The following is a 25,789-nucleotide window of genomic DNA, read 5'->3' as shown; positions in this document are numbered from 1 at the left end:
CTCAACCCCCTTGATATTTAGGGTCCTCAGTAAATGTTTGTCCAGTGAAATATTTTTTTCATTTTTATAAATACATTATTATATCACTTTACAAAAGGTAAACAGACAGACCTTGACCTGCGTTGTGTAATTATAATTTAAATGTGTAGAGTAAAATACTGGGTTGTTATCCCCAGTTGTACCAGTAAGGTATTAGGGCGTCCCAGGTGGCGCTAGTGGTAAAGAACCCGCTTGACAGTGCAGGTACCTGTACTTGGTCAGGAACGAAGGTTTCATACCTGGGTCAGGAAGAGCCCCTGGAGGAGGAAATGGCGACCCACTCCGGTATTCTTGGGGGGAGAATCCCATGGAGGAAGGAGCCTAGGGGGCTATAGTCCGTGGGGTAAGAAAGAGTCAGATGCGACTGAAGCGACTAAGCATGCATGCACACCAGTAAGGAAAATGAGTATCAGGTAGTGAGCTCGTTGGCTGAGGTCACCCAGGTAGTCCCCCAACAGATTTAGAAAGGGAGGTGCCTTTTACCCTTTGATAGCAGCAGATTCTCTAGGTTCTGGTTCCCCTGTTAGATAAAATGAGATCAGTAAACCCTGCCTCAAGGTGTCATCATGAAGGTCAGGTTCTCACAGAGAGATTCTCAGAGGACTTGCAAGTGAAAGTATTAGTCGCTCAGTTGTGTCTACTCTTTTGCGACCCCATGGACTGTAGCCCGCCAGGCTCCTCTGTCCATGGCATTCTCCAGGCAAGAATACTAGAGTGGATAGCCATTCCCTTTTCCAGGAAATCTTCCTGACCCAGGGATCAAACCCAGGTCTCCTGCATTGCAGGTAGATTCTTTACCGTCTGAGCCACTAGGGAAGCCCAAAGTTGGGTAGCATCTATTTGTAGGTTTCATTACATATTATAATTATTAAGGATTATGAGTATTAGGGAAATAAGATCTTGCTTGGGTTTTGAACTGGGAACTGTGTAAAAGGAGAATGGATAATCTTGCCAGGTTTGATCTTTGCAAAATATCAGCTTTACATTCCTTCCAGCCAAAAAAACTTCCTTTTTTTTTTTTTTTTTTTTTTTTAATTTGGCTCTACTGGTTCTCACTTGTCACACACAGAATCTTCAGTTTTCATTGCAGCATGCAGGATCTAGTTCCCTGATCAGGGATCAAACCCAGGCCCCTGCATCGGCAGTACAGTGTCTTAGCGCCTGGACTACCAGGGAAGTCTCCAAAAAGACTTCTTAAGGGCTGAAATATTTTGAACTTGGATGAGTGAGGGTTGCAGAAGTAGGAGCCTAGGCTCAGACAGGATGGTTGTTACTTCTCCCAGAGCCTGTGAGCCACACATCTGGATGGGAGCCTCAGTAGGTCTGGGCCACACAAAGCTCCTGAGTGGTTTCCATGAGGATGGGTGGGCTGCTGAATCCAGGGTGGCCCAGCTAGAGAGGCCAAGAGGTTCCAGGATGCAGGTGTGGCCTGAGGGAGAGGGAGGCATGGCACTCTGATCCTGTCCCAGGGCCACCTGAGCCTCTTCCAGACATTTCTGCAGAGAGCAGTTTGTGGGAATAGGGCCTATGTACCCTCCCCATATAGAAGTTCCGTTCCACCACCTTGACATCTCTGGGACATCCCTTTAGCCAGGGCCTTGATTTACTCCATTGCAGCAGCTTTCTTACGGGCCCTGCTGCTCTGCCTTCTTCAGTTCTTCCTTCTCATAGCATTCTCATAGCATCTAGTGACCTTTCTGAAACACAGTTTGGCTTGTCACTCTGCCGTTCACAATTCCCAAGTGACTTCTCACTGTTTTTGCCCTTCCAAAGTTGGTCTAAGAAATCTGTCTCCAGCTCCTTTCTCTGTGTTCTGACTCAGGCAACCTGCTCATCATCTTTTTCACACTTGTGAATCTTTGCCGAGGTGGATGTCTCTCCCTGAAATTGCTTCAGGCTTTTTCTTAGAGGACAGCCACTCATCCTTCAGGGCTTGATCCATCATTTCTTCTGAACCTCTTGACCCCAGTTGAGTTGGTCATTCTTTCCTTCCTCGTTCGTTGTTTGGTATGTTTTATTTGATTGTCTGAATATGTCACCTCAGGGTGAGTGTTCTTGAATGCCAGCACTGGATCTCATTCAGCACTCTGTCGCCTCCACAGGGCCTGGCAGGCTGGGCATTGATTGCTTGCTGACTGAACAGATGACTGTTTTCTCTCCCCTCGTTTTCTAGGTCTGGAATGAGGCTTCAAGGACCAAGGAACTGTGGAGGTGAGTGAAGGAAAAACCAGGGCTCTCAGGAGAGTATACTTGAAGGAGAGAGGGGTGGCCCTTTTTAGCACTCACTGAATTTCTGTTGAGACAGGAACAGACAATCCACAGCCCCTACCAGCAGGAAACTCCTCTTACTTGGAAGAATAAGACTCTTCTTTAATAGTATATTGAAATAAAAGAGACTTTGTTAATCAAGTGGAGGTTGATCTTGCGGGCGGGGGTACCAAACTCAGGGACAGAAATGTATAGCAGATTGAATGCAGCTGGCTGATAGACAAACTGATGGACAGATAAGCCATTTTGATTTCATCTTTGCTCTAACGGCATTGTTCAAGTGGGTATATCTTTCCTTTTCTCCTTTGCTTCTCTTCTTTTCACAGCTATTTGTAAGGCCTCCTCAGACAGCCATTTTGCTTTTTTGCATTTCTTTTTTTGGGGATGGTCTTGCTCTCTGTCTCCTGTACAATGTCACGAGCCTCCATGCATAATTCATCAGGCACTCTGTCTATCAGATCTAGTCCCACAAATCTATTTCTCACTTCCACTGTATAGTCAAAAGGGATTTGATTTAGGTCATACCTGAATGGTCTAGTGGTTTTCCCCACTTTCTTCAATTTAAGTCTGAATTTGGCAATAAGGAGTTCATGATCTGAGCCACAACCAGCTCCCAGTTTTATCTTTGCTGGCTGTATAGAACTTCTCCATCTTTGGCTGCAAAGAATATAATCACTCTGATTTTGGTGTTGACCATCTGGTGATGTCCATGGGTAGAGTCTTCTCTTGTTTTATTGGAAGAGGGTGTTTGCTATGACCAGTGTGTTCTCTTGGCAAAACTCTTATTAGCCTTTGCCCTGCTTCATTCTGTACTCCAAAGCCAGAATTGTGTGTGGATCACAATAAACTGTGGAAAATTCTGAAAGATATGGGAATACCAGACCACCTGACCCACCTCTTGAGAAACCTGTATGCGGGTCACAAAGCAACAGTTAGAACTGGACATGAAACAACAGACTGGTTCCAAATAGGAAAAGGAGTACGTCAAGGCTACATATTGTCACCCTGTTTATTTAACTTATATACAGAGTACATCATGAGAAATGCTGGGCTGGAAGAAGCACAAGCTGGAATCAAGATTGTCAGGAGAAATATCAATAACCTCACATATGCAGGTGATACCATCCTTATGGCAGAAAGTGAAGAGGAACTAAAGAGCTTCTTGATGAAAGTGAAAGAGGAGAATGAAAAAGTTGGCTTAAAGCTCAACATTCAGAAAACTAAGATCATGGCATCTAGTCCCATCACTTCATGGCAAATAGATGGGGATACAGTGGCTGACTTTATTTTTTGGGGCTCCAAAATCACTGCAGATGGTGATTGCAGCCATGAAATTAAGCTTTAATTAAGTAAATTTACTTAATTGCAGCTTACTCCTTGGAAGGAAAGTTATGACCAACCTGGACAGCATATTAAAAAGCAGAGACATTACTTTGTCAACAAAGGTCCGTCTAGTCAAGGCTATGGTTTTTCCAGTAGTCATGTATGGATGTAAGAATTGGACCATAATGAAAGCTGAGTGCCGAGAAATTGATGCTTTTGAACTGTGGTGTTGGAGAAGACTCTTGAGAGTCCCTTGGACTGCAAGGCGATCCAGCCAGTCCATCCTAAAGAAAATCAGTCCTGAATATTCATTGGAAGGACTGATGCTGAAACTAAAACTCCAGTACTTTGGCCATCTGATGCGAAGAAATGACTCACTTGAGAAGATCTTGATGCTGGGAAAGATTGAAGGTGGGAGGAGAAGGGGATGACAGAGGATGAGATGGTTGGAAGGCATCGCCGACTCAATGGACATGAGTTTGGGTAAACTGCAGGAATTGGTGATGGATAGGGAGGCCTGGCGTGCTGCAGCCCACGGGGTCGCAAAGAGTCGGACAAGACTGAGCGACTGAACTGAACTGAACTTGTAGTACAGTGCTCACAGTTGAAATGGGTAGAATGCCAACCCTAAACCCTAGATTTTGTTTTCATTTTTCCTGATAAGCTGGGGTAGGAATTTCCCTTTGAGTAACACAAGTAAGTATATTTCTTGCAGCAGTTCAAAAAATCTCTGCAGCAGCTTATCACCTAACCCCCACATGTGTGTTGTGTATCACCATATTGTATGCACCTCCAGGTTCTTGAAGCAGATTGTTCAGCTGTCTGCAAGCCAAGCCACAGATGGGTTTTCAGTTGATTATTATTTTACAGTATCTGGTGTTAACTCTTTTTAGCATAAAGTCATTGCTTAAGATTGTACCTATGTTCATATAAAAACACTGGGTTTCTGTTTCTGGGACAGCACATTCCAGGAGCATTGTCACATGCACATAGCATTTCTGATGCTGTGCCTATGTGGGTACCAGACCCAAAAGTTTCTCAGGCCCATTGAAATTCTTATGGACACAGTAAATGAACGTGATTAACTGATCATGTGTTTTAATAGGTACTCTAATTCTAATTTAAAATACTTCATGTTCTTTAAAAATATTTCATGGCCTGTTTTTCCCCTTTGACCTTTTAATGAAATTGTGCCATTTCTTTAATAAACTAAGCATTAGTTTTTTGGTTAAAAGTAAAACTGCAAACATTTCCTTTTGTTTAAGGTACATAATTTCTGTTGTGTACATTAGATTGTTTTGCTATCAGTTGCTGTCTGAAAGGTTTTGATGCCAAGGGTTTTGATTTTTTCACTTGATACATCTTTGTATTTCAGAGATGTATATACTTTACTCATATGCACACTTCAACCATATTGATAGTCTGCCCTTTTTTGGTCAGATCATTTGGTTTTATTTCTTCTGAATATTCATCATGGTTCCTACTTATGGTTTGATGTATAATGGCCTTAAAGATGTAGAAACAGGCTTCACTTCCACAAAGAAACATGCTTTCTCCCTTTTTTTCTTAAAACTACATTGTCTTCTTAGTCTCGTTTTTATTTTCAAACTGTTTAAGTTGACATATGTGTACAAGAAATTCCCCTTTCTGCTTATTTCACCTAAATGAAAATCAACAACATGAGAGTGATGATGTGAGGCAGCTAATATTCAGCTTCTTAGTCCAGGAGATGAAACGAATGGTGAAGGCCATGGTGCAGCTGATTCTTTTTTTTTTTTGACTGTGCCATTCAGCTTGCGGGATCCTCGTTCCCCAACCAGAGACTGAACTAAGGTCCTCAGCAGTGAAAGTACAGAGTCCTAACCACTGAACTGCCAGGGAACTTCCTGAAAGCCCATTCTTGTCTGAAGGGGACAGTTCTCTGTGGCCCCAGACAAGTTTTATCAGGTGGTAATTTGATTTCAATATAGCTAAATCTTCTTTTACCTGATTTGTGTGTGAAATTTGATGTTTAAGTGTGTGCAACCACTTCATGTAGGCTAGTCCTATGCAAAGGGATTCCCTAGTGGCTCAGATGGTAAAGAGTCTGCCTGCAATGCAGAAGACCTGGGTTCGATCCCTGGGTTGGGAAGATCCCTTGGAGAAGGAAATGGCAACCCACTCCAGTACTCTTGCCTGGAAAATCTCATATACAGAGGAGCCTGGCAGTCCATGGGGTTACAGAGAATTGGACATGACTGAGCGGCTTCACTTTGGCTTTCAGTCCTAAGCAGACCAGACAGGGTAATCTGGATGCCCATTCTGCCCACAGGCTGTGAGTATGCTACTTCTTGTAGAATAAGCAGAGTTCCAGTGAGTACAGGGAAGCCTGCATCCCACCTCAGCACTGGACCCCTCAAAGGAAACTGAGGCCTATGTAGGCAAAGTGAGTTGTCCAGGCTAAGGTGCTGAAACTGGGAATTGAAGCTAGGCCTACTGATGTCAAAACACCTTCTAATGACTCCTTTTCTGCCTGGGACTGGGGCCTGTGTTTCAGGCAGCTGTGTCTGAGACGCTGGTCCTCCTGTAAAGCCTCCCAGATGACCCTGGGCACACAGACATGGAAACAGTACTATCTCCGCCGATCTGAGCTCGAGTTCCGAATGGCATCTGGGCGGCCAGAGGACTTTACCTGCAGGGCCCTCGCTGGGCACAAAGGTATGGGGTAACAAAGTGGTAACTGTACATTCCCACTGCTTCCCTGGTCACGTCTCCAGGGATTTAGTCTTTCAGCCAGTTAGTTGGAAAGTGCTGCTTTATGAGGATATGCCCTTGCTGGGCTCTATCCTTGTTCTATGTAATTTAATCCTCACAGAGATCATGACATCTGTTTCAGAGTAGAAAGAAACTAATATAAGGAAGTTGTTCCCAGTTACACGACCAGTGGGATGGCAGGCAGTCTTGGGCATGATACCCGGGTTGTAAGTCTGAAGCCCTAATTCTGTGTGTCCACCACGGTGCCCTGAATCACACTGCTTCTCAGAGAGAAAGAGGGGGGACCGTCCCACCTCCCAAGCTGAATGTTCGTATCCTGAGCACCCACATGTGTGCTCAAGGTGTTGGGGTCCTTTAATGGACCGGAACATTGTGGTGCGGAGTCGACGATAAGAAAGTGAAAGAGAAAGAGAGAGAGAGAGAGAGACAAAAAGACCCGGGGACCTAAGCTCTGATGGAGCAAAGGTGCTTTAATGATTTTTCTATGAGTATATATAGGCTGCAGTACAAGAAACTTCTTTCGGGAATGATAGAGATCAGAAAACCAAATGTACAGCAACTGTTACCACAAGATCAGGAGACAATCCATATCTCAAGAAAGGGGAAGGAGATTAAGCTGTTTTGTCCTAAGGAGAATGTTTACTAAAGGAGACTCATGCTTGCCTCACATAATGACCTCAGTCCCTGGGAGCAGCGTGCTGTTCCGCTTGAAGAGGGACAAAGGACTCATGAGAGACAGCATGTAGGAATCCTCCCGTCAAACATTCCCTGACAATTCCCCCTTATTTATTTATAATATTTGTAAGAAGAGTTCTGACCATCAGAGTTTATTTAGTTTTGACAATCTTTGCATGAAGGCAACGGTAGACAACAAATATAATTGTTAAGACAATCACCAAAATTATGGTTCCAGATCCAATGCTATGAGTAAGACTTTGAAACCATCCACGTGGGTCTAGCCCAGATAATTGATCAGCCAATTGTTTAGCTAAAGTTTCCATATCAATGGAAGAGTGCAGATTATTAGAAAAGGTTTCAAATTTTTCTTTTTGTAATAATTGTACATTCAGAGAGGCGTTATCATGTATGTTTTGTAAATGAAACTTGATTTGTTCCCAGTTGTAGGCACTATTATTAAAATGAACAGGAGTAACACAAAATTGAGTAGAATTCCAGTCACATTTTAGCATCACCTGTTTTTGTACATCTGTTAATTGATCTCCAACCCATTCGATGGCTGTTTTCAGTTCCTGTATTTCTTTTTGAATATCCTCATCTATTTGAGACTGAGTGGCCCACATAGTATGAGCATTTTTAGTCCAATTTTGGATAAAATTATGTGTTTGAATTGAGGTTTGTAAAGTAACGCTGGTGATGACAGCAATGGTGCAAATAGTTATTAATCTTATAATGCCAAAAATCAGCCATCCAATGAATCGTTTACATTGCTAGAGCAATTTAGTAAGCAACCGGGAAGCAAGTCCAGCCATGGGACCTTCTTCCCAGGGCCGTTGGAGATTTGACGCTCAAGGCAAGTCTGTGTTCTCTTTCAGGAGAGATAGATAATCTGGCCTACGTCTCAACCAACGAGTACCGGTTTGATGGTCGGGAGAAATCCGTGGTGTGCACCATCTCCTCTGATGGCACTGTGCGTGCTTGGGATCTGCATGAGGTGAGCTGCCTGGGAGGGGCCAGGATGAGTGCTGTGGATTCTGCTGGGTCCTCAGCCTTGCGGCCCTTTGCCTTTATTCTCTTTAACCATCACAGTCACCTTGTGAGGTGTGGGAGACCCATTGTGCAGTGAAAAGAGTGAGCTGCAGGAGGCTCAGTCACTGCCAGGTCACTCTTCAAGCTTGAGTCTGATCAATCGCAAATGCCCTTGACTGTCCGCTGCCCTGCCTCAGGGAGATGGGTCTTTTTATAGTGCCTGATGGAGGCTGTTCATGCAAGGGGATGGCAGCTGGCTTGCCCAGTTTTGTGATGTCCACATTGGAGCTGATGCCGGCCTCTGGGTGGTTTTGCCCAGATAATGCAACTTTTACTCACCCATTTGCAAACTAAGTGTTAAAAACTTCGATAACTTATTAGTAATTTCAAACTTGGTTGGCACTGATAGTTAAAAAGTTTTCCTATCCATTTTCTCATTTGATTCCCATGGTAGCCATTATTATTCACAGTATTCATTATTATTATCATCCTAATTTTATACAGGTTTAGACTGAGACAGAAAGGAAAGGCATCTGAGTTGAACCACGCGGTCACTTGCAGATAGATCCAGGGCTTCTGCCTGGGCCCATGGATCTTTTCCTGGAAAACTAGATAACTTGATGTTTTCAAACACGCTAAACAAGGAGAGGTCCCTCTAGGGCCTTGCATTATTAAGTAGACAGACTCAGTGAGGTTGTTGCTCATCTTGTGCTGTTCAGGTTTGCTGGACGTGGCAGTTTCCTTCCACGTGAACTCCTGAGTAGGGCACCAGGAGGCCCTCCCTAACTTCCCGCAGATGGACCCGTGAACAGGGCAGTGTGGTCAGGGATCTCTTGACTTCTCCGTCCGTGTGGAAGCTGCATTCCTGAGTCCCCGTGCCTGCCTTGGGGGTTGCTCCTCTGCCCAGACTTCGTGGTAGATGCCATGAGCGAGAATGGTGTGAACCGTGTTAGGTGATGGGGGTGCTTGGCTGCCAGTGAATGAGTGAGTCCGAAAGCCCTACTTGGGCTCCAGCCCAGGATTCCGACAGATGCCAGATGACACACCAGGCCGTTTGAGGGACTCTAGAAACTGGGATAGGAACTCGGAAAGGGAGGAAGGTTGGGGGCACAGGATGGGAGCAGTGAGAGGGCAAAGGGGCAGAGCAATTTTGGAGTGAGTTTCAGATAGTTATAATTTGCTTTGATTTTCAATCATAAAACGCTGTCAAGGCTTTTATATAAAAGGAAAAATGGGACTAAAAGATAATTCGTGAGAAGTAAAAAAAAAAATTGCCTTTCCTTCCACTTTCCCAAGGTTATATTTCCAGAGGTAACCACTTTTTTATTCATTTCTGGTCTTATTACATTTTATATTTTATTAATAGATTCTGTTTCTTGGTCTGTATACTTTAGAGAGTATCTGTTGACTGCTTTAAAAGTTACATTTTTAATTACTAGGAACCCTTTCATATTCTCTGGTTATTATTATTATTTTTCTTTGTTTAAAGGATACAGTTATTTGCATTGTATGTCTTTCCTCCATAGTCAGTTTTTCAGTTGTTTATCATGGATTTTTCTCTTCCATGTGCTTTGTTTTCCTCATATATATGCCATGATGTTTGACATAATTCTAAGGGAAGGTCTCTGGTGACCATGGGTGCATGCAGCTGGTTTCTGTCTCATTGCAGTTGTGTTGTCCTGAAAGAGACCTGCCTCAGGCTGTGGACATGAGACCTTGTGGGCTTAGTAGCTTAGGGATCTTGGGCAGGAATGAGACCCAAAGGCTGGGAGGTTCCATAGTTGCCAAAACAAAAAGATCTTGACTTAAATAGAAAGGACTTTGGTGCAGGGGTCAGGAGACCTTTCAATAAGACCTTTTCTTTCTCTAGTCAGCAGACCAGAGAGCAAATATTTCAAGCATTGTAAACCATGTGATTCTGCAACAACTTAACTCTGTGGCTGTAATGCAAAAGCAGCTCTAGATAACAGGTAAACGAAAGGGAGTGGTTGTGTTCCAATATAACTATGGACACTCAAACGTGAGTTTCATATTGTTTTCAAGTGTCATGAAATGCTTTGCTTTTTTCCTTTAACTAAAATTCAAAAATGGGCAGTAGGCTGGGTTTGGGTGCAGGCCGTGGTTGAACTCTGCTGTGGTCTGTTTATTACAGGGCTAGACCACTCTGCATCCATTCTCTTTGCTTCCCGATCTTAATCCCTCTTGTGAGCACATCGCCAATCTTACTTTATTTTTAAAAATTCAGTCATTCGGCTGGAGTCATGCAATATGTAGCCTGTTTCCGTGCTCTGTTCCCCTGGTCACTGCTTTCGATTCTGACATGAGAAGGGGAGTTTCACTGCTACTTTGCCTACTTCCATGCCCCTGGCCACTGGGGGGGTAATGTGTGGTCTCTGAGACCTACTTGACATGAGCCAGTCACCGGTGCAGAGTTTCTACTAGTGGTGGTCTTGTTAGCTGTTCCAGCAACAGAAATCATCTGTTGATATGTTGACGTGAGGGGAAAGAAAGAAAAGAAAGGAAGAATACTGGGATATCATGACTGGGAAAAGATTGTGCTAACAAGGTAACACCTGATACAAAAAGGACCATAATAACTACAAATTGGAAGGAAAAAAACCTTGTCACAGCTCTGGAAAACTGAAACAATGGCTAGAGGATTGGTTCTCTGATGCCCTTTGTTAATGTGCCGTGGGCCTGCTCTTTACCTCACTCTTCCAGCTTTCGGAATCCTGAGAGAGACCGTGGAGCTGGGAGTCAGCCCAGCTCAGACCAGTTGTTCTCCTCTGTGCTGATGGCCATGACGGGGCATGGACCTTAGCCAGGCCCAGCCCGTGGTAGCACCACTGGGAACCCCGATGGGAAGGGTGTGTTTTGAGCAGGGCACCTGCAGTTATCCAACAGAAACTGTTTGCATCCATGAGCCTAAATTAGCTTATCTGTAAACTTGGGCTCCCTGGGGACCAAGTGAGATGCTCTGTGTGGAAGTTCTCTGTATGCAGCCCTCTGGAACTCATGTCCTGAGTACAGCTCCAGTCCAGGGCAGGGTGGAGGGTAGTGTTGGTCCTCCCTCCCTGCCCGGCCTTCCTCAGTTAAGCCATAGTTGACCCCTGGGAGTGCTTCAGACATCCCAGTGTGCACCCCAGGCCCCTCCTCCAGTCCTCCTGGCCATGGCTTTAGCCCCAGGCAGTCTCTGCATCCACGCTCAGCCACTGCTCTCCTCTAGGACAATTGTCTCCTTTGTGGTAGAACGTTACTTTTTTTTTTTTAAGAATTTTATTTATTATTTATTTAAGTTTTTGGCTATGCTGGGTCTTCATTGCTGCGTGATCTCTTGTTGCCAAGCAGGCTCTAAAGGTGCGCAGGCTTCCGTAGTTGTGGCACGAGAGCTTAATTTCCCTACGGCATGTGGAGTCTTTCTGGACCAGGGATCAAACCCATCTCCTCTGCATTGGTAGGCAGATTCTTAACCAGTGGGCCACCAGGGAAGTCCAGGGGAACATTACTTTTGTGTAGTATCCCATATCGTGCTGTACATCCTGTGAGGATGGGGATCACACCCCTCATCCTGCATGTCCCCAGTGTGCCCTGGGTGATGGTTGAATGAATGAAACTAGTAAGTGTTTAGGAGATAAATGAGCCCTGTGTGAGTTGTTACATTCATTTTGTTCTTGCCCAGGGCATGGAGCTGTGGTCGAGCCCTGTACAGTCTGCTCCTCTGGTGCATCTGGTGACCTACCCTCGGCTGCAGCTGGTTGTAACTGTGGATGAACGGGGGCTGATCAAAGCATGGGAAGCAGAGAATGGGTGTGAGCAAGCCGCCTTCTTGCTGCCCATGTATTCATCTACATTGGAGGCCTGTGACATTCCAGAGGGCCCCCTCTTGCTGGTGAGTAACCCGACTCCTAGGAGCCTCTCCTGTTTCCCAGCATCTGTGGAGCTGGCACCAGACCACGTGTCAGTGGCACCTCAAGCCAGGCCCTCCATGGGGCAGACCAGGTGACCTCACTATTCTGCTTGGTCCCCCCACTCCTCCTTGCCTGCCGTGTGGAGGGCAGACTCCACATCCCCCTTCAGTTCTGACATGCCACAGCCTGCTCCCTGGACCTGTCTCTGCAACCTCTCACCCTCTCACAGTGAGGTCCAGCCCCATGGGCTGCCGGTGCTTTCCTGTCCGCATGCCCCTGCTTTCCTGTCTCCTGGTCCTGCTCATAGTCTTTCTTCCGCTTCTGGTTACTTCTCACTACTGCATTCTCACCCTTCTTTCCCCCTTTCAAGTCTCAGCAAGGGTCCAACCCAAAGGAAAACTGAGGCATGTTCAATAGAATGCAAGCATTTGTCTGAGATGATGAAGGCCTTCTGTTGCAGGGACATTTGGTTTGGAGGTGATTCTTGGGTATCGTGAGGGAGCATTTGACCAGAGAGAAATGGTGAAAGTGGGTGTAAGTTGGCAGGTCAAGGATGTGGCTCTCACCTGGCGGCAGTATCCTCCTCCTGGAGGGAAGGAGGTCTTTGAGAGTGTGGACAAGCTGGCCTCCCAAATACAAAGATGAGCAGACCCCGAGGAACAGTTTCATATGTAAACAGGACTAATTCTATAAAGAAACTAAGCTCATGAACCAAAACAGTAAGACTTGATGAAACATATTTTATATAAATAACTCTGTAGCTGTTTAAAGAAGACTTTGGAATAAGTGTAATTAATACCTCCAGAGCAATTTGAGAATATATTGTATAGAGGAAGAGGAAGCTAGTATAGTTGCTCTCTGGGGAATGATAGACCACATGATTCACACTTCCTTATTGGTGAAGGACAGTTAGGAAAGTTAGAATATATATCAAGTCAGAGAGCTAAAAATAGCAAATAGTTTCTAGGCCAAGATTCAGAAGATGGCAGAAAGCACAGTGCTGAGCCTGATGCTGGGGCTGCTTTTGTTCTGGAGATGTTTACTCCAAGGCCAAGGAGCTGAGTAGGGAGATAGCCAAGTAGATAAAGGTTGGCGTGCAGGGCCATCAAGGATTGGAGCCCTGTGAATCCTCTTACATTGGGTGTGTTATCGAATGTTGGAACCTGAGAGTTGTGGGGGAGGGTCTGAAAATAAACAGTCCCTGCAATGACTGCAGCTGCCCAGTTACCTGGTGGTAGTAAATGAAAATCCTTTCTAGAGAAAGATAAGACTCCCCATCCCTCTCTTTTCAAATACAGTGTTTAGCACTCCCTTAGAGATAAGTAGCCATAAGATAACATGACCTACCCAAGGCAACCTACAGATTCAGTGCAGTCCTTACCAAACTACCAGTGGTGTATATTCTTGGGCTTCCCTTGTGGCTCAGCTGGTAAAGAATCCACCTGCAATGCAGGAGACCTGGGTTCTATCCCTGGGTTGGGAAGATCCCCTGGAGAAGGGAAAGGCTACCCACTCCAGCATTCTGGCCTAGAGAATTCTGTGGATTGGATAGTCCATGGGGTCGCAAAGAGTGGAACACTGAGCAACTTTCACTTTCAGAGATAAGATAATATGACCTACCCAAGGCAATCTACAGATTCGGTGCAATCCTTACCAGACTACCAGGTTTTCACAAAACTAGAGCAAAAAATTTTTAATTTATATAGAAACACAGAAGACCCTGGAATAGCCAAAGTAATCTCGGAAAAGAAAAAGGGAGCTGGAGGAATCAGATTCCCTGACTTTAGACTATACTGCAAAGCAACAGTAATCAAAATAGTATGGGACTTGCACAGAAACAGGAATATAGATTAATGGAACGAAATAGAAAGCCCAGAGATAAACCCATGCACCAGTAGTCAATTAATCTATGACAAAGGAGGCAAGAATATACAGTGGAAAAAAGACAGTCTCTTCAATAAAGTGGTGTTGGGAAAACTAGACAGTTATGTGTAAAATAATGAAAGTAGAACACTCCCTAACACCATACGCAAAAATAAACTGAAAATGAATCAAAGACCTAAATATAAGGCTAGACCCTATAAAATTCCTAAGAGGAAAGCATAGGCAGAACACTCTGACATAAATTGCAGCAAGATCCTTTTGGATTCACCTTCTAGAGTAATGAAAATAAAAACAACAATAAACAAATGGGACGTAATTAAAAGCTTCTGCACAACAAAGGAAAAATTATCAACAAAATGAACAGATAGCCCACAGAATGGGAGAATAATCCCCAAAGTATGCAGACAGCTCATGGAGCTTGCTCTCTGTCTCTGTCTCTCATATATATATATAAACAATATATATATATAAAACAATCAAAAAATGAACAGAAGACCTAAATAGACATTTCTCCAAAGAAGACATTCTAAAGACCAAAAAGCACATGATAAGGTACTCAGCATCACTAATTATCAGAGAAATATAAATCAAAGTACAGTGAGATACCACCTCAAACCAGTGAAAATAGCCATCATGAAAAAGTCTACAAACAACAAATGCTGGAGAGGGTGTGGAGGAAAAGAAACCCTCCTACACTATTGGCGGGAATGTAAATTGGCACAACCACTATGGAGAACAGTATTCAGGTTCCTTAAAAAACTTAAAAATACAACTTAAAATATGATCCAGCAATTCCACTCTTGGGCATACACCTGGAGAAAACCATTGTCCAAAAGAATACATGTATTCTAATGTTCACTGCAGCACTATTTACAATAGCCAAGACATGGAAGCCATGGGTGGTGATATGAGTGTTTACTTTGTAATAATTTACTGAGCTCTTATGTTTACGTTTTGTGCCATTTTCTGTGTGTTATATACATCAATTAAGAAGTTAAGCATATAGAAGAATTAGTGAGCTGGAAGATAAAAGTAATTCTGTAGAATGCAATGGAGATATCAGGAGTGGTAAACGTGAAAGAGAGGCTGAGAGACAGAGACCAGTGCTTCGCAGACTTGAATGCGATGTTTGCTTGTGGACCTCGTTTAAATGGAGATTCTGATTCAGTGGGTCCTTGGGAATACCTGAGATTCTGAGTTTTTTAGGAACTTCTTGAGGATATTGATGCCGTAAGATCCTTTTGGATTCAGGTCACAGACCACACTTGGAGTAGCAAGGCCACAAAGGACCCATGAAAAATTTTAGTATTTGTTTATTTATATCTTAGGAGTAGATGAGTCAGGGTGAAACTGTTTAGTGTCATTTCATGGGGTTCCAAAGAGCCCTGATCTTTTATGTCTCCTCGCAGAAAGAATCCAGCAAAAGGTAAAGTGATAGATAAGTGATTTATTAGAACAGGGTGCTTATGAGGCTTACAAGCAAATGGGCGAGAGAGTGCTATGTCCTAAGAACTTAGTGGGCTACAGTTTTATAATCAAAGGAAAAGTAAGGAGGAGGAGAAGGTCGTCTTTGTCTTTCTTGTAGATGTCACGCTTCCATCCTCAGTTCCTCCTCCAGGTTGAGCAGGGGAGTTTTCCTGTCCCCACATGGTCCAGCTAGGCCCACAAGTTACTGTTTTCATGTGTGCTGAGAGCATGTCCTAGGGATCATCAGCTGACTGAGCTCCCTGGGCAGGATGTGGTCTCATGCCACCATTGGTTTGCAGTTTTGGGGGCATGTCTCATGCTTCTGTCGCTAAGCAAGCCAGCTTGGTTTTGAGGTTAACCAAATTTGCTTTCTCAAGTGATCATTAACTCCCAGGGGTCTCCCCAATTTTTTAAACTTACAATCCCCTAGTGGGAATTAACTATTTTATGACCTGCTTTGTCCCTTTACTCTTTCCCTGTCAAGCTGGGGGGTGGTGGTGGGGGCATAAGAAACGTTTGACAAGATGGTAGATATTTTTCCAAAATAGACTAGGGACATTAATCCATGAAGGTCAAGAAGGTCCTGCAAACCCTGAGCAAGGTAAATACAAATAAATCTGCACATAGACCCATCAGAGTGAACTGAGATAATTGAAGACTAAGACAGATCTATTTAATAGCAGTGAGGGGAAATAAAACTACCTTAAATGTAATAGTAATGAGACTGCTTCAGGCAGTGGGAGAATGATCACAGGTGAATTTTCAGAAGAAGCAGGAAAGATTGTTGAGCAAGAGCCATGGTAAATCTTAGGAAATCTAAACGAATATCACCTGTATAAAGCAGCAGCAACAATGCCTTGTGGATTTTATATGTAGAAATAAAATGAATGACTTCACCATTTAGGTTAGGAGAAGGTTATGAGGAACTAGGTCTACTAAGCTCCTTGAAGTGTCCAAGATTAAATGTACCAGTTAGTCATATACTTTATAAGGCAGTTTGCAAACAGTTACCTCTCACCTAACTCCCAAAATAGTATACAGCAGGTAGCTTCTAAATCATAAGAGGAAGATCAGTGTGTCTTGTGGTTTCCCTCTAGGGGCAGGATCAACCCTGACCCAAAGTTTGGCTTGGTTATTGTCAACTGAAAAAAAAAATAAAAGCACAACCTAGAAGTTGAGAGTTTTGTTTTATTCAGCAAACTTTCTGAGGTTTTCGCATCTCCGATGACCTTAAGAAAACGGTTCCAAAGAGGCAAGGGTGGGGACCCAGGATATATAGGATTCTTTTGCAACAAATGACCAGGTGGTTGGATCAAAAGATTACTATTACTATTAATTAAAGAAAATCAGATATGATATCTCAAGGAATTTAACACTCTTCTATGTATGGGAAAATGCAAGAGTCTAGGCTTACTGAATTGTTCCTTTGATAGGCACCTTCCTTTGATGTGGGCTTCCCTTGTGGCTCAGCTGGTAAAGAATCCGCCTGCAATGTGGGAGACCTGAGTTCGATCCCTGGGTTGGGAAGATTCCCTGGAGAAGGGAAAGGCTACCCACTCCAGTATTCTAGCCTGGAGAATTCCATGGACTGTATAGTCCATGGGGTCGCAAGAGTCGGACACGACTGAGCGACTTTCATTTTATGAACCTTCACTGTCTGGGGTCAGTATCCTGTGTTTTCACATCCTGAGTCCCCTCAGGGCTCACCATTGGGGGTGGTGGTAATGTGATGGCTTGATGGCTGCAACATCCTTTGTTTACAGATATGGCAGGCAGCATTTTTAGTTCTCATTATCAAAACTCATGATGCCACATGTGCTCTGAGGGGATGTGAAAAGATTCATTGGTTTCATTTTCAGACTTCCCTGGGCGAGCAGGGCGGGCTTCTAGGAGTCAGCTCTGGAAATGGCTTGAGGGAGTAGGGAGGAGTGATTGGCCCTGGTCTTCCTTCAGAGGAAGCAGAACCCTGCTGGCATCTTGATTTGGGGCCTCTGCCCTCCAGAACTGTGAGAGAATACATTTTTGTTTTTATAAGCAACCCTGTCTTATTACTATAGCCAAAGGAAACTAATACAAGACTCCTCTAAAACAGAACACTTAAGGAAGGGTTGGAATTAAAATGATGGGAAAATGATAGGCATTAGAGATGTTAACCAGAAGCAAGCTGATACAGCTAGTAATGTTAGATGAGAAGACTGGAAGATGAAAGTCTTTCCTGGATCTTAGGGTCATTTCATATCAGAATAATAATTAGGTAAGCCTCCCAGGAAGATAAAACAAGGCTTAATTTTTTTTTGGGGGGTGGCCTCATTTTTTTGGTGTGACTTTCGGGATCTTAGTTCCCTAACCAGGGATCAAACCTGTACCCCCTGCATTAGGAGTGCAGAATCTTAACTACTAGACCACCAGGAAAATCCCAGGGCTAATTTTGAATGCATTTTAGAATATGGTCTAAAATATATATTGAAAAATAATGTGTAGAATTTCAAGGAGAAATGGTCAAAGCTACATGCATCATGAGACATTTCTGTTACCTGGTTAAAGAGAGATGCTCTGGGCGGGCCCACTAGTTCCGTGGGCGCTTTAAAGGCAGAGCATTTTCTCTAGCCAGTCACAGAAGAGGAAGTCAGAGGCACAGGGTGAGGGCATGCGGGCCTCCCGTGCTGGCTGCCAGGTTGTTGGTGGGCCTGGAACGGAGATGGTCTCTGCGGCCAGCCAGTGGGCAGGGAAACCTCAGTCCTGCAGCCACAGTGACCTGAATGGGCTCTCCAATGAGAACCCAGCACCCTAACACCTTGATTCAGCTTTGTGTGACTTTTTATACATTCCACGGCTTATTTGGAAGTTGTTAAGTCAGTGGCTCATTTCAAGTTAAATTACATTTGTGTGCAAGGTCAGCATCAGGGTTCATTTTTACTTTCAAATGGTCATCCAAAACTTATAGGAAAGACCATACTTTTTTCATCGAATTACATTATCACCTTTGTTTTGTCAAAATATCCACTGACCAAATGTGTCTGGGTGTTCTGTGTCAAACTTGTGGTCAGGCTCCACTGATCTTGTATGTTCGTCCTAGTGTCAGTCACACGGGGTCTTGTTTCCCACAGATTTTAGTTAAGTCATGACCTCCCACATTTCCTTTTTTTGAAAATGTATCTATTTTCATAAAATTTTTCCAGTGAGCTCGTCAATTTCTATAACGCTGTTTCCTGGGTTTTTGGTTACTTTGAATCTGTAGATTAATTTGGGGACAACTGACCCGTTAGCATTCAGTCTTCTAAGCCATGAATACGGCATATATGTCCCTATATATTTAGGCCTTCATTTATTTTTCTCAACAAAGTTTTGTGGTTTTACGTGAACAGGACTTGCACATAGTCTGTTAGAAGCATTTTTTTTTTTTTTTTTTAAACAGGAATATTCGTCCTTTACTAGACACATTTAATCTCTACACACTAAAGTCAAATGTACCCAGAGGTTCTGATGCTATTCCTCCTCCCATCCCTGGCTTCTCTCCCTGTCTTGTGCTGGGACGGCATCTTTTTTTTTTTTTTTTAAACAGCACCTTTGTTGATGAATTATTTCCGGTTTGGTTAAAGTTTGGGACGAGGTGGCCGAGTGGTTAAGGCGATGGACTGCTAATCCATTGTGCTCTGCACGCGTGGGTTCGAATCCCATCCTCGTCGGATGTACGTTTTGGAGCTTCCCTGGTGGCTCAGAGAGTTAAAGCATCTGCCTGCAATGCAGGAGACCTCGGTTCGATCCCTGGGTCGGGAAGATCCTCTGGAGAAGGAGATGGCAACCCACTCCAGTATTCTTGCCTGGAGAATCCCATGGATGGAGGAGCCTAGCAGGCCACAGTCCACGGGGTCGCAAAGAGTCGGAAATGACTGAGCGACTTCACTTATTGATGAATTATTTCCGGTTTATTTAAAGTTTATGCTCTTGCTCAAACGCCAGCGGGTCCTTATTGAATGTCTCCGTTCCGCCTCACTTTTCCAGCTGTGCACCTTTCCATGCCGAAGTGATTACATACAGATATCAGAACAGGGGACAGTTTCTCTTCGTTGTACCAAAATGGGTCTTTTATTACACGGGTTTCTTCTTCCTCTTGCTTTTCCCGTCTAACAGTATCTTCGTGGACTCTAAGTTATCGGCTTCTTCATCTCTTTCTTGCTCGTTTCTCAGAGGTTTGGACTTATATCTGTAAAGGGTCACGGGAACCGAATTTCGGTGAGGAATTCAGGACGTGCCTTTCTGACTCAGAAAAGCCGAGGTGCCCGGCTTTGGAAGGGTCAGGGCTCCCAAGTCCGATCCCCTCTAAAGGAGCTTTCCTGTTCGTAAAATCGGGGCCGTTTAGGCCGTCCGGTGCCCTCTTGGGAGGCGGTGATATCAGGTCTGTGACACCAGGGGGACCCCCTCGCCCCCCACCCCACGTGCGTCTTTGTGTCTTAGCGCGTCTAGGTGGCTCCGGGGAGGCTAGCGTTCCGCCGGACGCACACCGCCGGGGCCGCGCGCGAGCCCCACCTGCGGCGTTAATCATTAGCAGGGCGCGAGCCCCGCCACCGCCGCCGCCGCCGCCGCAGTCGCAGCCTTTACCCCGGGCTCCAGCTCGCAGTGCCGCGAGGTTTCCCCCGGCCCCCGCCAAGCCGCCAATCGCGGGATTCCAGCCGCCGGCCCGAGTCTCCACCCACTGGAAAAATTCCTGGTCCTCAGTTAGAAGCATTTTTATACTGTTTAAATATTATTTTAAAACATTCATTTATTTTTGACTGCATCAGGTCTTGGTTGCCGCACTTGGGGTTGGTCGTCATTGCGGCACACAGGCTCTCTGTCATAGCACAGGGACTGCTCTCTGTTAGCACTTGTGGCGCACGGGCTCCAGAGTCTGCCAGCTCATTAGTTGTGGGGCGCGGACTTAGCTGCCCTGAGGCATGTGGGATCTTATGGCTTCCCTGGTGATGCGGTGGTTAAGAATCCACCTCCCAATGCAGGAGACATGGGTTCAATCCTAGGTTCAGGAAGGTCCTCTGGAGCAGGAAATGGGACACTCCAGTATTACTGCCTGGGAAATTCTATGACAGAGGAAACTGGCAGGCTATAGTCTTATTGCTTCCCAAAGAGTTGGATGTTACTGAGCACTCATGTGTGTGGGATCTTAAGATCTTCCCCAAGGGATCGAACTCACATTCCCTGCATGGGGAGGCAGAGTTTTAATGACTGGACCATGAGGCAAGTCCCTTAATGTTATTTTAAAATTACTTTTCCAATTTTTTTCATTGCTAGTATACAGTATATGTAGAACATAAATTATTGTATGATCATGCTACCCAAGATGGCTCTTGTCCTGCTGTCTCTACATCCTTCGCTCGACCAGTCCCTTCTTCACCTACACCCTACTCACATGACCAACTCTCCCCTCTAATACATACTTGCCCCACCTCCAGTTAGTGATTATTCTCATCTTTAGATCAGAGCATCTTCTCCATGATAGCTTATCAAACGGGTGGTAAGGGACGGGCTCCTCTGCTGGTTTCCCTGGTAACCGACAAGCCAACCTGATGTCAGTTATCTCTGTATATGGCCCCCCTCCTATACATGGACATTACCAGATGGTCAGTACTGATTAATTGATTGATTGATCAATCTGATCAAATCAGATTGATTATATTCTTTGCAGCCAAAGATGGAGAAACTCTATGTAGTCAGTAAAAACAAGACCAGGAGCTGACTGCGGCTCAGATTATGAACATGTAATTGCAAAATTCAGATTTAAATTGAAGAAAGTAGGGAAAACCACTAGGCCATAAAGGTATGCTCTAAATCAATTCCATAACTCTAACCATAAATTGGACCATAGACAGGAGGGGTTGCAGGAGTTTTGAGGGACGGAAACAGGCTTGAATGAAGCGTGAGCCTCCAGAGCAGAGAGCACACAGGCTGATGATAAAGCCCTTCCTGGGAAAGCAGTCTTCAGCCGGGAGAGAAAAAGGGGAAGGAAAGAGCAAGAAGTGGGACGCAAGAGGGCTGAAAGCAGGGAAATGAGTAAACTGTATTATTAAGTCTGAATAAAGACAATCCTGGGCTTCCCTGGTGGCTCAGATGGTAAAAAATCTGCCTTCAGTGTGGGAGATGTGAGTTCGATCCCTGGGTCAGGAAGATCCCCTGGAGTAGGAAATAGCAATTCACTCTAGTATTCTTGCCTGGAGAACCCCATGGAGACAGGAGTCTGGCGGGCTACAGTCCATGAGGTCCCAAAGAGTCTGACATGACTGAGCGACTAACACACTTTAAATCAAATCCCTTACGGTTATACAGTGGGAAATGATAAATAGATTCAAGGGATTAGAGCTGATAGAGTGCCTGAAGAACTATGGACAGAGGTTTGTAACATTGTACAAGGAAGCAGCGATCAACACCATCCCCAAGAAAAAGAAGTGCAAAAAGGCACAATGGTTGTCCGAGGAGGCCTTACAAATAGCTGAGAAAAGAACAAAAGCAAAAAGCAAAGGAGAAAAGGGAAGACATACCCATCTGAATGCAGAGTTTCAAACAATAGCAAGGAGTGATAAGAAAGCCTTCCTATGTGAACATTGCAAAGAAATAGAGGAAAACAATAAAATGGGAAAGACTAGAAATCTCTTCAAGAAAATTAAGAGATATCAAGGGAATATTTCATGCAAAGATGGGCACAGTAAAGGACAGAAATGGTATGAACCTAACAGAAGCTAAAGATACCAAGAAGAGGTGGCAAGAATACACAGAAGAACTATATAAAAAACATCTTAAGGACCCAGATAACCATGATGGTGTGGTCACTTACCTAGATCTAGGCATCCTGGAGTGTGAAGTCAAGTGGGCCTTAGGAAGCATCACTGTGAACAAAGCTAGTGGACGTGATGGAATTCCAGCTAAGCTATTTAAAATCCTAAAAGATGATAATGTTAAAGAACTGCATTCGTATGCCAGCAAATATGGAAAACACAGCAGTGGCCACAGGACTGGAAAAGATCAGTTTTTATTCCAGTCCCAAAGAAGGGCTATGTCAAAGAATGTTCAAACTGCCCCACAATTGCACTCATCTCACATGCTAGCAAAGTAATGCTCAAAATTCTCCAACCCAGATTTCAGCAGTACATGAACTGAGAACTTCCAGATGGTCAAGCTGGATTTAGAAAAGGCAGAGGAACCAGAGATCAAATTGCCAACATATGCTGGATCATAGAAAAAGAGAATTCCAGAAAAACACTTCTGTTTCATTGACTACGCTAAACCCTTTGACTCTGTGGATCACAACAAACTGTGGAAAATTCTTAAACAGATGGGAATACCAAACCACCTGACCTGCCTCCTGAGAAATCTGTATGCAGGTCAAGAAGCAACAGTTACAATTGGACATGGAACAACAGACTGGTTCCAAATGGGAAAAGGAGTACATCAAGGCTGTATATTGTCACCCTGCTTATTTAACTTCTAGGCAGAGTACATCATGTGAAATGCCAGGCTAGATGAAGCACAAGCTGGGATCAAGATTGCCGGGAGAAATACCAATAACCTTAGATATGCAGATGACACCACCTTTAATGGCAGAAAGTGAAGAGGAACTAAAGATAAAGAGCCTCTTGATGAAGGTGAAAGAGGAGAGTGGAAAGGCTGGCTTAAAACTCAACATTCAAAAAACTAAGATCAGGGCATCCGGTCTCATCACTTCATGGCAAATAGATGGGAAAACAGTGAGAGGCTTTAGTTTCTTGGGCTCCAAAATCACTACAGATGGTGACTGCAGCCATGAAATTAAAAGACGCTTGCTCCTTGGGAGAAAAGTTATGACCAACCTAGACAGCAGGCTAAAAAGCAGAGACATTGCTTTGCCGACAATGATCCGTGTAGTCAAAGCTATGGTTTTCCCAGTAGTTAAGTATGGATGTGAGAGTTGGACTGTAAAGAAAGCTCAACGCTGAAGAATTGATGCTTTTGAACTGTGGTGTTGGAGAAGACTCTTGAGAGTCCCTTGGACTGCAAGGAGATCCAACCAGTCCATCCTAAAGGAAGTAAGTCCTGAATATTCATTGGGAGGACTGATGCTGAAACTGAAACTCCAATACTATGGCCACATGATGTGAAGAACTGACTCACTGAAAAAGACCCTGATGCTGGAAAAGATTGAAGGCGGGAGGAGAAGGGGACGACAGAGGATGAGATGGTTGGATGGCATCACTGACTTGATGGACATGAGTTTGAATAAGCTCCGGGAGTTTGTGATGGACAGGGAAGCCTGGTGTGCTGCAGTCCATGGGGTCGCAAAGAGTTGGACGCAACTGAACTGAACTGAGGAGTGTTCAGATCCTCTGCATAATTTAAAAGCTGTGTTGTGTCCCTTTTCCTGATTGGTACCAATTCTTTATATATTCTGGACACAGTCCTGTGTCTTGTTTATTATGAAAGTGAAGTCGCTCAGTCGTGTCTGACTCTGTGACCCCATGAACTGTAGCCTACCAAGCTCTTCCGTCCATAGGATTTTCCAGGCAAGAATACTGGGGTGGGTTGCCACTTCCTTCTCCAGTTTATACATGGGAAATACATTATTCCAGTCTGAAGCTTGCCTTTTGTTTTTCTTAACAACGTCTTCTAAAGAGCAAAAGTTCTAAACTTGATGAAATTGGATTTGTTCATTTTTTACTACACAGCTAGTCCTTTGTGTGTCTTAACAGTTAGAATTAATAGGTTGAACTTCCCTGGTGAGCAAATGGTTAAGACTCTGCACTGCTAGTACAAGGGGCACAGGTTTAATCCCTAGTTGGGGAAGGTCCCGCAAGCCACACAATGTGGGCAAAAAATAATTTAAAAATTTTTTCTTTTTTACCAAAGAATTAACAGGCAATTTAGCAAGGCTGTTAGATACAGGTAACTATACAAAAGTCAAATGCACTTCTATGTATATTTACACAGAAATTATTCCTATGTATGCTGCATAGTGCATGCATGGCAATTTCTTTGTAAATACAAAACGATACATTCTCCTATTACTCTTGGTCTGCACCCTACCCACTTACGCAGCCTCAAGACAAGAGTCTGGAGTCAGCAGTGGTTTAATGGATGGGGGAGCTTATATCTGAAGCAAGGCCCTTAAGTGACATTCTACCACGGCAGCAGGGAGCAGGCAGGACATAGCAGCAGTCTTCACTATTGAGCGGGCAGTTGCTGCTGTTCAGTCGCTCAGTTGTGTCCAACTCTTTGCAACACCATGGACTGCAGTATGCCAGGCTTCCCTGTCCTTCACCATCTCCTGGAGTTTGCTCAAACTCATGTCCATTGAATCAAGGATGCAATCCAACCATCTTGTCCTCTCTCATCCCCTCTCCTCCTGCCTTCAATCTCTCCCAGCATCAGGGTTTTTTCTAATGAGTCAGTTCTTCGCATCAGGTGGCCAGAGTATTGGAGCTTCGGCTTTAGCATCAGTCCTTCTAATGAATATTCAAGATTAACGTCCTTTAGGACTGACTGGTTTGATCCCCTTGCAGTCCAAGGGACTCTCAAGAGTCTTTTCCAACACCACAGTTCCAAAGCATCAATCTTTGGAGTTCAGCCTTTATGGTCCAACTCTCACATGACATGACTACTGGAAAAAACCATTCTTTGACTACACGGATCATTGTTGGCAAAGTAATGTCTCTGCTTTTTAATATGCTGTCTAGGTTCATCACAGCTTTTCTTCCAAGTAGCAAGTGTCTCTTAATTTCGTGGCTTCAGTCAATAAAGCAGAAGTAGATGTTTTTCTGGAACTCTCTTGCTTTCTCGATGATCCAGCGGATATTGGCAATTTGATCTCTGGTTCCTCTGCCTTTTCTAAATCCAGCTTGAACATCTGGAAGTTCATGGTTTATGTACTGTTGAAGCCTGTCTTGGAGAATTTTGAGCATTACTTTGCGGGTGTGTGTGATGAGTGCAGTTGTGCGGTAGTTTGAGCATTCTCAAAAGAATATAATCAGATGGTCATTAGCACATGGAGAGACATTCCACACCATCATGTCATTAGCAGAATGTAATTTTTTCTTTTATTTGGCTGCATGTTTTCAGTCATGTCTAACTCTTTGTGACCCCATGGACAGTAGCCTGCCAGGCTCCTCTGTCCATGGGATTCTCAGGCAAGAATACTGGAGCAGGTTGCCACTTCCTATTCCAAGGGATCTTCCCAACCCAGGGATCAAACCCAAGTCTCTTGTGTCTCCTGCATTGGCAAACGGATTGTTTACCCTTGCACCACCTGGGAAGCCCTAACTTGGCTGCACCAAGTCTTAGTTGTGGCACTTCAGATCTTTAGTTGCAGCATGTGGACTCCTAGTTGAGGCGTGCAGGTTCTAGTTCCCTGAACAGGGATCAAACCCAGGCCCTCTGCATTGGGAATGGGGAGTCTTAGCCACTGGACCACCAAGGAAGCC

General features: G+C 44.3%; 1 protein-coding gene and 1 non-coding gene across 9 annotated transcripts in view; both read left to right on the top strand.

The window, feature by feature from the left end:
* Positions 1–25,789, top strand: part of CDK20 (cyclin dependent kinase 20) — a 47,457-nt gene that overhangs the window by 12,849 nt on the left and 8,819 nt on the right. For all 8 annotated transcript variants that reach the window (XM_043927582.1, XM_043927585.1, XM_043927583.1 and 5 more), the window contains 4 exons: positions 2,213–2,250; positions 6,167–6,327; positions 7,938–8,056; positions 11,771–11,980. In XM_043927582.1, coding sequence (XP_043783517.1) covers positions 2,213–2,250; positions 6,167–6,327; positions 7,938–8,056; positions 11,771–11,980 — 528 coding nt within the window. The remainder of the gene's footprint in view (positions 1–2,212; positions 2,251–6,166; positions 6,328–7,937; positions 8,057–11,770; positions 11,981–25,789) is intronic.
* On the top strand, positions 18,955–19,036 carry TRNAS-GCU. Its single transcript has one exon. It is a non-coding gene; the product is annotated as a tRNA-Ser (tRNA).

Source organism: Cervus elaphus, chromosome 16 (genome assembly GCF_910594005.1).
Source record: "Cervus elaphus chromosome 16, mCerEla1.1, whole genome shotgun sequence".
NCBI classification, from domain to species: Eukaryota; Metazoa; Chordata; class Mammalia; order Artiodactyla; family Cervidae; genus Cervus; species Cervus elaphus.
Note: the sequence above shows the minus strand (reverse complement) of the source record. Positions and strands in the feature narration are given on the sequence as shown.